This window comes from Epinephelus fuscoguttatus, linkage group LG5, assembly GCF_011397635.1.
Source record: "Epinephelus fuscoguttatus linkage group LG5, E.fuscoguttatus.final_Chr_v1".
Classification (NCBI taxonomy): domain Eukaryota; kingdom Metazoa; phylum Chordata; class Actinopteri; order Perciformes; family Serranidae; genus Epinephelus; species Epinephelus fuscoguttatus.
Window position 1 is genome coordinate 25,796,637 of NC_064756.1, and position 10,984 is coordinate 25,807,620.

Consider the following 10,984-nt stretch of genomic DNA (forward strand, 5'->3'; position numbering starts at 1 on the left):
TATGGTGCATTTCAGTGTACCCCATGACTCAATTTTTATATCACGTTTATCTCGCATTATTTTTCAGTGTTTAAACTGAAATTTTAAGTACAAATAATGTTAAAATATGAATGTAAAAAGGAGAAAACCTTTTGCAAAATACAACTTAATATTCTTATTTCTTTTTATTAACATATACAGTTTCAGAACCTCCTTCCTCTCATTCCACCTTGTAGGTCCATAGAGATAAAACATCACAGTCTTATTTATTTATTTATTTTTACACTGCTCCATAAAGTCTATAAATACCAGTGCAAGCTTTTAATCTATGTTAAGGTACATGTGATGCCAACAAGTGTTTTAGCTCTCTTAGACAATACAATGTCTACAAAGAGGTGGCCAGAAAAGGGATGGGCACTCTTACCACTGTTGCTGATGGCATTTTTCTCCCAGGCTGAGGAGCTGGTGTGCAGGCAGAGAGGGGATCCTGAGAACCCCCAGCTATCTAAGGATGGGGATATTATTTTGGGGGGAATCTTCTCTTTTCACAGCAGCTGGAAAACCAGACAGGACAACTACATGCACAAACCACTGCCACTGAAATGCACCAGGTAAATTATACTGTAGAAATCTATTTAGATTTATAATATCTTAATGGATGTTGGTACAGATACATCAGGTACAAAAAAGGTTATCAAACTGAATATTGGAATAAGAAATATTCCATATTGTATGTATAAAAAAATTGTTTGTAGTCTGAACTCTTTTATAACTGTCTGCATGAAGTTTGAATTTCAGAGGTTTCCAGTATGCCCAAGCTATGTTCTTTGCCATAGAGGAGATTAATAACAGAACAGACCTGCTGCCTGGCATCTCTCTGGGCTACAAGATCTATGATGTCTGTGGCTCTATTGCCAGAGGTGTGAGGGTTGCACTGGCTTTGGCTAATGGTAATGAGGAGTTATCTGCACCCTCAGAGGCAATATGTTCCAGACCTGCCCAGGTGCAGGCCATTATAGGAGAGACCTCTTCCTCTCCTTGGATGGCTATAGCTACTGTCATTGGACCCTTTAGTATCCCGCTGGTAGGCAAAATTGACAAAATGAAATTATATTTGTGTAAGAAAAAATATATATATTATTTGGTGATTTTTCCAGCTGGTCAATGTACGTCATGGTTGTACATGCTTCATATTTGACATCTTTATCTTGGGATATGAATATATATGTTTTTTGTTTTTTGTTTTTTTTTTTTCATTTTAGATCAGCCACTTTGCCACTTGTGCTTGTCTCAGTGATAAAACCAAGTACCCATCCTTCCTCAGGACAATACCCAGTGACTACTACCAGAGCAGAGCCCTGGCACAGTTGGTCAAGCACTTTGGTTGGACTTGGGTTGGAGCTGTGAGAACAAATGATGATTATGGGAACAATGGCATGGCCACATTTACAGAAACAGCCCAGCAGCTGGGCATCTGTCTGGAGTACTCTGTGTCTTTCTTTAGAACAGATCCACCTGACAAAATACAAAAGATAATTGACATTATCAAAGCTTCCACTTCCAAGGTGATTGTTGCTTTCCTCTCCCACATGGATATGGATGTGCTTATACATGAGTTGTCTCATCACAACTTGACTGGGTACCAGTGGGTCGGTAGTGAAGGCTGGATCTCTGATTCCCAAACTGCAGCCATGAATAGGCATCATGTTCTGGATGGTGCCATTGGCCTGTCCATCCCCAAAGCACATGTCAGTGGCATGAGAGAGTTCATATTGGATGTGAAGCCTCTCAATTCATCTAGTAATGAATTGTTTACAGAGTTTTGGGAGACATTATTCAGCTGTAAGTTCAAGCACTCAAAGTCATCAGCAGAGAATCAGAGAGAATGTACTGGACATGAGGATCTGACTGGAGTGCAGAGCAGCTTCACTGATATGTCGCTCATGCCTATCTTTAACAATGTCTATAAAGGAGTGTATGCTGTGGCCCACGCACTTCATAGTATGTTCAGCTGTAATAAAACATGTAACAAGATGCAGCTAGATCCATATACGGTGAGTTGAACAACAAAGACTTGAATTATAGCTTTTATATAAATTCAGATTAACAGGGATAACATTTTAAACTCTAAACAAATATTTTTGCAGTCTGTCAGTCATACTGTTGAGCCAATATGCCTACAAAATTGTATCAGATAATGATCTACATTGATGCACATCTTCTCAGATTTTACAGCACATGAAAAAGGTTCATTTCAAAACAAAGGAAGGAGAGGAGGTTTACTTTAATGAGAATGGAGACCCAGCAGCAAAATACGAAATTATAAACTGGCAGCCAACAGAAAATGGCATTGTGGACTTTGTCACAGTTGGTTTCTATGATGCGTCTTTACCTGCAGACAAACAGCTGAATTTACAAAGAAAGTCTATAATTTGGTCACAGAACTCACAACAGGTGAGCTATCATGTCATAATTTTAACATTTAGTTGCAGCTCAATTGTTATAACTGTATAAGTTCATCATAATGTTGGTTGCTTGGTTTTGAAGCATCAAAATTAATTGTAGAGACTTACAAAGACAACACCTTGCTCAGAGTCATTTTTTTCATGTAGGTGCCTGTGTCAGTTTGCAGTGAGAAGTGTCCTCCAGGAACTCGCAAGGTTCTCCAGAAAGGAAAGCCTGTCTGCTGCTATGACTGTTTAAGATGTGCAGAGGGAGAAATAAGCAACATTACAGGTGTAGTGACATTTAATGCAAGACAAATTAAAATTAAGAAGATGACATCAGTTTTAGAAATGATAGCCTTTAACTGTAATCTGAATTCAAAAGCATGCCATTTTTTAACCAAACACAAAAAAACATCAATATCATATCAAAAATCATTGCACCAAATATGCTGAACATATATGGACACATGATTCTGAAGTACACTACATGGCTGTATGCAAAATCTTGGAAAAGCATATCAAGGTTAAATCCCCAGTATCAAAATAATATATATTTGATCTGAGTGTATTTAAAATCCTGGCAAGATTGCACCCATTTGTTTTGTTTTCAGCACATTCATTGTTAGACTTCTCTGGTCACACAGCAGTGTATTATTCAGTGAAACCAAAACAAGTCACAAGGTCTGAAATTGCAAAAAGTTCTGTATGCAACATTCATGCTATATCCGGCTATTTGTGCAAGATCGTGTATTTGTGTATCCCAGTGACCTATTCATCACTGCTGCTTTACACTTTGCACATATGACAGTTAGTGCTGATATCAAGATGGTGTCATAGTGGAAGTGCCCGCTCTGTGGGTCCCCTTTGGTTAACACCGTTAGCTCTGTCAGCACTGTTGACATCGTCTAGTGCTGTTTATAGAGTTAACACTGCTAGCTGCTAGCTGTCCTGACAAGTCATCTGAAGTTTGCATAGAGCTACTCTAACTATGAAATAAACTACAAAGTACTTTCTTTGTTTGTAAATGTGGCTCAGAACCTTAAATCATAAGGTAGGACTGATTTTTATTTTTTGAGCTGTTACTTTTCCTCTGAGATTCTCAGGTACAGAATGTCATCACCGTAACTTTATGTATGGGGCCTCCATGCAAAATGAAGAGGTGGGCAGCAATTCTGTTACTTGTATTCGAAATATATATTTCATTTACTTTGGGTATTTTATAATTGGTAATTTAAAAAAAATCTAATGTAATTTGAAACAAGACACTTTAGAGTAGAGTGATTATGTATTTTCAAAATTCTTAAAAAATGAAATTTCTTAATTATTCATAAAACAAAACATTATTTGAATTGCCACTTAAAGCTGGCTCCAGAAGCTAGTCAGTCCCCATAGACACAGCATTTCAAAATAAAGGCAAAACCTAAAGATGATGATAGGGATAGATGTTTTCACTTTAAATCCATGATATTGGATCATTGTTTATTGAATGAAAATATCAATCCAGATTGATGGATTGTTGCAACCCTAGTTAGAGCCTGGTTCAAAGAACAATTCTGTTAGCCTGGCACTGGATATTGTGTGTTCACATTTTTTTCTCTGATAACTGAAGATCCAGACATTCAAGAGGTTTTTACCAGGAGCTAAATTATCCTCAGAGATCTGTTCTTCTCCACAACAAACTGATTTGATGATTGAAACTGGTAAAAACACTGAATAAAGCAGTTTCAGGTTAAAAAAATCCCAGGTTTTCTTGGGTCCATGCGGGTATTACACATGATTATACAAAGAAGGGTAAGAGAGGAGAACAATACCTGTACCCAGCTGGCCATAAAAAAAATGGAACTGAACCCATAGAGGTCCCGAGTCGGGTCTCAGATCCGGGTAGACCCCTAAAGACTTCTATTTACGCGTTAAATAGTTGATGATGATACCATGTAGCTGTCAAAATGTTATCCATTTCTTTTCCGGTAAACATGTAGTCTCTGTCTTTTATACACAGAAAAAATGCAACATAGACACAAAAAACTCATGTCTGACACCATCTTTGTAATTTTTCAGATTCTATCACCTGTGTGCAATGCCACCCTGAGTTCTGGTCAAATGACAGAAGAGATGCCTGTGTAAAGAAGGAGGTAGAGTTTCTATCATACGAAGAGATAATGGGAGCACTGCTCACTGCAGCGTCCTTGCTGGGAACATGCATCACTGTTGTTGTGGCATTCATTTTCTTCAGATACAGGAAAACTCCTGTTGTCAGAGCCAACAACTCTGAGCTGAGCTTCCTGCTGCTCTTCTCCTTGACTCTGTGTTTCCTGTGTTCTCTGACCTTCATCGGCCGGCCCTCTGAATGGTCCTGCATGCTGCGACACACAGCATTTGGCATTACCTTTGTCCTCTGTACGTCTTGTGTTCTGGGGAAAACTATAGTGGTGTTAATGGCCTTCAGGGCAACACTTCCTGGTAGTAATGTGATGAAATGGTTTGGGCCTGCACAGCAGAAGCTCAGTGTCCTGGGTTTTACTCTCATACAAGTTATCATATGTATCCTCTGGTTAACAATTTCACCTCCTTTTCCATTCAAGAATTTTAAGGAATTCAAAGACAAAATTATTTTAGAGTGTGCTCTGGGCTCAGCTGTAGGCTTTTGGGCTGTTCTTGGGTACATCGGACTTTTGGCCATGTTCTGTTTTATTCTTGCATTTCTAGCTCGGAAACTGCCTGATAATTTCAATGAGGCCAAATTTATCACTTTTAGCATGCTGATATTCTGTGCAGTATGGATCACCTTTATTCCATCATATGTCAGCTCCCCTGGGAAGTTCAGTGTTGCTGTGGAGATATTTGCTATTCTGGCCTCCAGTTTTGGACTGCTCATTTGTATATTTATTCCAAAATGTTATATTATCTTATTGAAACCTGAGAAGAATACAAAAAAGAACATGATGGGGAAGGGGGCACCAAAATCCTTCTGAAAACTTAAAATAATATGATGGCAAAAGCATTCAAGTGTCATTTTAATTTGTTCATGATCAGTTAAGTAGATTGTCAAACAGACTATCTTCATTGTACTAAATCCTTCAGTTTTACTACTGTAGTATTTTTCCACTGTATATCAATTAATTACTGACAACATAGCAAAACATAAGCCACTTTAAGATATCAGTCTCATAAAATACACCAAACTATCAATTTGGAATTGTGATTAATAGTTAAATTAATAACTATAACCAAAATTATTAATAGTAAAGGCTGGAGGATTTCAGAGTTCTTGACAGAGGATGACTTTTCATCCAAATATATTTATTCAGAAAGAAAGCAAAGCAAACAAAACACGCAAATTCTAACTCACTATATACAAGCATTTGTGTGTGTGTGTGTGTGTGTGTGTGTGTGTGTGTGTGTGTGTGTGTGTGAGTGTGCGTGCATGCGTGCATGCATGCGTGTGCGAGAAAGAGAGAGAGAGAGACAAAAGGTCTGCATGGTTAGTTAGGGCAAAGACAAAGGAGATGAAGCGACAAGTCTCCTCGTTGGGTGTACCTTTGTTGAAAGCCAATTTCTAAATCTGTCTATGTGTCTGTCATATGTGTTGCAAGAGAGTCTGGGCTAATGCAGAGGATGCTTAGTTGCATGCAAGGCTCTGTCTATGTAAAACATCAGCAAACTAACATCATTTAGCTTTGGTGACGCCAACTAAACAACATCCTTACTACAACAAAGATCACAACAAATCACTCAATAAACAGCATTAAATCACAAATGACAGAATCAAACACTCTTGCTTAGCCTGTACAACTGTAATAATGCTATGGCGAGTTGTTACATGACTAATCCTTGAATGGAGGGAAGAGTTGCTTTGTGGCATGCTGATTTTGCTTGCCGGCAGTTGGAGTCTGGAAATAACTGTGGTTCCAGGTGAAGTCTTTGCTGTGTCCTTGTTCCAAAGGTGCAGATCCAAGGAGACCAGTTGCTTGATGTCCTTGCAGAGTTAGAAGTCTGGTGCCTTGACATGCCCAGTTTAGACTGGCTATGGATAATGATTTGGAAGTCACAGTCAGCCACCTGCTCTACATGGATGACATCAAGCTGTACGCCAAGAATGAGCAAGAAATCAACTCACTGATCCACACCACCAGGATCTACAGCAAGGACAGAGGGATGTCATCCAGATTAGACATGTGTGGTCATATGGTGTCAAAGAAAGTCAAGATGATCAGAACTGAAGGAGTTGACCTACCAGAGGGCAACATAGAAAGTATCCAGGACAGCTACAAGTTCCTTGGGATCCCACAGGCTAATGGAATCATGAGGAGGCTGCAAGGAAGTCGATCACAACCAAATACCTCTAGAGAGTAAGGCCAGTCCTGAGAAGTCAGCTGAATGGTAAGAACAATGTCTGAGCCATCAACATGTATGGACTGCCAGTCATCAGATACCCAGCTGGGATCATAAGCTGGCCAAAGGAGGACATAGAAGCCACAGATATCAAGAAAATAAAGCTCCTCACCATGCATGGAGGCTTCCACTCCAAGTCCAGCACCCTGAGGCTATACACTAAGTGGAAAGAGGGAGATCGAGGACTAGTGAGCATCAGAACCACTATCCGGGATGACACATCCAAAATCCAGGAGTACATCAAGGAGATGGCCCCAAAGGGTGAGCTGCTAAGTGAATGCCTCAGACAACAGAAACCTGGTGAGAGCAAAGAGGTGGAGGAGCAAACATGGAGGGAAACATGGTGCATTCCACTGTCAGATAGAGGATGTGGCTGATATCAAGAAGACCTACCAGTGGCTGGAGAATGCTGGACTGACAGACAGCACAGCAGCAATAATTATCACAGCACAAGAACAGGCCCTGAGCACAAGGGCCATAGAGGCCAGGGTCTACCGCAGCAGATCAGACACAAGTTGCAGGCTGTACAAAGATGCCCCTGAGATGGTCCAGCACATAGTGGCATGGTGTAAGATGCAAGCAGGATCAGTGTACATCGAGAGGCACAACTAAGAGGCTGGGATAGTGTACAGGAACATCTGTACCGAGTACGGACATGGAGTTCCCAAATTCTGATAGGACACACCACCAAAGGTGGTTGAGAACCACAGGGCTAAGATCCTGTGGGACTGGTTGACAAACACCAGAAGAGGGCATTGGTGGTAGATGTGGCGATACCAGTCGACAGCAACATCAGAAAGAAGGATCACGAAAAGGTGGAGAAGTAACAAGGGTTGAAAGAACAACTGGAACAGGTGTGAAAGGTCAAAGTTGACGAGGTCCTTGTGGTAGTAGGAGCACTCGGGGCAGTGACCCCCAAACTGGGAGATTGGTACATTCCAAGAATAACATCTGAAGCCTCAGTCCAGAAGTGCAGTCTTAGGAACAGCTAAGATACTGTGCAGAACCTTCAAACTCCCAGGCCTCTGGTAGAGGACCCAAGCTTGGATGATACAGATACCACCCTAAAAGGGTTAGAGGGTAATTTTTACATATATATGTACAGTACAGGCCAAAAGTTTGGACACACCTTCTCATTCAATGCCTTTTCTTTATTTTCATGACTATTTACATTGTAGATTCTCACTGAAGGCATCAAAACTATGAATGAACACATGTGGAGTTATGTACTTAACAAAAAAAGGTGAAATAACTGAAAACATGTTTTATATTCTAGTTTCTTCAAAATAGCCACCCTTTGCTCTGATTACTGCTTTGCACACTCTTGGCATTCTCTCCATGAGCTTCAAGAGGTAGTCACCTGAAATGGTTTTCCAACAGTCTTGAAGGAGTTCCCAGAGGTGTTTAGCACTTGTTGGCCCCTTTGCCTTCACTCTGCGGTCCAGCTCACCCCAAACCATCTCAATTGGGTTCAGGTCCGGTGACTGTGGAGGCCAGGTCATCTGCCGCAGCACTCCATCACTCTCCTTCTTGGTCAAATAGCCCTTACACAGCCTAGAGGTGTGTTTGGGGTCATTGTCCTGTTGAAAAATAAATGATCGTCCAACTAAACGCAAACCGGATGGGATGGCATGTCGCTGCAGGATGCTGTGGTAGCCATGCTGGTTCAGTGTGCCTTCAATTTTGAATAAATCCCCAACAGTGTCACCAGCAAAACACCCCCACACCATCACACCTCCTCCTCCATGCTTCACAGTGGGAACCAGGCATGTGGAATCCATCCGTTCACCTTTTCTGCGTCTCACAAAGACACGGCGGTTGGAACCAAAGACCTCAAATTTGGACTCATCAGACCAAAGCACAGATTTCCACTGGTCTAATGTCCATTCCTTGTGTTTCTTGGCCCAAACAAATCTCTTCTGCTTGTTGCCTCTCCTTAGCAGTGGTTTCCTAGCAGCTATTTGACCATGAAGGCCTGATTCGCGCAGTCTCCTCTTAACAGTTGTTCTAGAGATGGGTCTGCTGCTAGAACTCTGTGTGGCATTCATCTCATCTCTGATCTGAGCTGCTGTTAACTTGCGATTTCTGAGGCTGGTGACTCGGATGAACTTATCCTCAGAAGCAGAGGTGACTCTTGGTCTTCCTTTCCTGGGTCGGTCCTCATGTGTGCCAGTTTCGTTGTAGCGCTTGATGGTTTTTGCGACTCCACTTGGGGACACATTTAAAGTTTTTGCAATTTTCCGGACTGACTGACCTTCATTTCTTAAAGTAATGATGGCCACTCGTTTTTCTTTAGTTAGCTGATTGGTTCTTGCCATAATATGAATTTTAACAGTTGTCCAATAGGGCTGTCGGCTGTGTATTAACCTGACTTCTGCACACAACACAACTGATGGTCCCAACCCCATTGATAAAGCAAGAAATTCCACTAATTAACCCTGATAAGGCACACCTGTGAAGTGGAAACCATTTCAGGTGACTACCTCTTGAAGCTCATGGAGAGAATGCCAAGAGTGTGCAAAGCAGTAATCAGAGCAAAGGGTGGCTATTTTGAAGAAACTAGAATATAAAACATGTTTTCAGTTATTTCACCTTTTTTTGTTAAGTACATAACTCCACATGTGTTCATTCATAGTTTTGATGCCTTCAGTGAGAATCTACAATGTAAATAGTCATGAAAATAAAGAAAAGGCATTGAATGAGAAGGTGTGTCCAAACTTTTGGCCTGTACTGTATATATATTGATCTGTAGTTCAACATCTGTCAGAGCCTCGTTTCCAGCACCCTGCAATAATGTTTTTCGTGGATGCTGAGCAGTGTCATGAAACCTGATAATTGGTGCACAATTTCTGGTCTCCTATAAAATTGGGACCCACCACCCCAGTCTGCCACAGTGCAAGCACTGTCCCTACCTCCACGCAGTACTACAGAGGTGTGTGAGCCAATATCAGTTCAAAACCTTCAGCATCTCAGGGCGAATGTCAACCAAACCTGGCACCTTGCCACTGAGGAACTTCTTGAATGACCTGATTTCTACCAGGGATATGTGTGAAATGGTCTACTAATCTTTAAAATCTGCCTTCTCCTCAGAGGGCATGTTGGTTGGGTTCAGGAGTTCTTTAAAGTGTGCTCTGCACCATGTGACTATCTCTTCAGTTTAGATCCAAACTTCTCATACCCTGCCAATAACAGCCATGCACCAAACCCCACTTTCCCTTCCTGAGTCCTCTAATGGTTTGCCAGAACTTCCCTGAGGCCAACAGAAAGTCCCTCTCTATACTCTCCCCAAACTCCTACCACACTCAGGTTTTTGTTCCAGCAATCATTGTGGGAGCAGCCCTTCTGACCCCCCAGTACTTGTCTCTTGCTTCATGAGACCCCTGGACCAGCCAAGCTCAAAAGGCCTACTTTTTCAGCTTGAAGGCCTCCTTCACCTGCCACGCACATCACTAGGTGATAATGCTCTATGTAATGCTTGTTTCCCTGTCCCCAAGAGGTTTAAAAGTGATAATGTCTCACTGCCCCTGAGAGGCTCTAAAAAAAAAAAAAAAAAAACTAGAAAAGTGCACTCAGGTGCAGATCAAGGTTGATCACTGCCACTTTTGACAACTGATAATTCCAGCATATTTGGTGCAGCAAATTTCAGAAGAAGCTAATAAACATATGTAACTTGTTTATGTTTGATGAAGCTGTGGTGTGTTGCACAGAGCAGACTGAATCTACTGTATGTAAAATATAGATACAATGAAATTAGGAGAATTGTTGTATTTTTTAAAACACAGCCACAAATCTTTGATCCATATCATTCATGACTGAACTTTTAACAGCATTAGCTTTGTCTGTAGGCTATGGCACAACAAAGTAGGAAATAACAATAAACACAACTTAAATAGACAAAAAAGACACCGTTTAACTCCATAGCCTATTCACTTACGCTGGGTTGAAGTGCCGTGTGGTGGACGGAACAAAAGCGGGTGGCAGCCCTGGTGGCTGGAACATGGCGCAGTCGCGCCCGGTGGAATTGGTCCCTCCCTGCTCCCTTACAGTCAAGATGGCATCAAGAATAACAAAAAAATTGACTTATCCTGCCTAACTTAAGTGTATAGTTACATATCGGATATCAAATTAATCTGCAGATGCTCCGGTTCAAAATAAGTCCAAACATT

The 10,984-nt window shown here is 41.2% G+C and overlaps 1 protein-coding gene across 1 annotated transcript; it reads left to right on the forward strand.

The window, feature by feature from the left end:
* The first annotated feature begins 360 nt into the window (after positions 1-360).
* LOC125888568 (extracellular calcium-sensing receptor-like) lies at positions 361-5,398 on the forward strand. The gene is made up of 6 exons (XM_049575976.1): positions 361-590; positions 766-1,063; positions 1,242-2,033; positions 2,206-2,433; positions 2,592-2,715; positions 4,485-5,398. Exons 1-6 carry the CDS (start codon positions 361-363, stop codon positions 5,396-5,398), a joined length of 2,586 nt encoding a protein of 861 aa, XP_049431933.1.
* Positions 5,399-10,984: the final 5,586 nt, after the last annotated feature.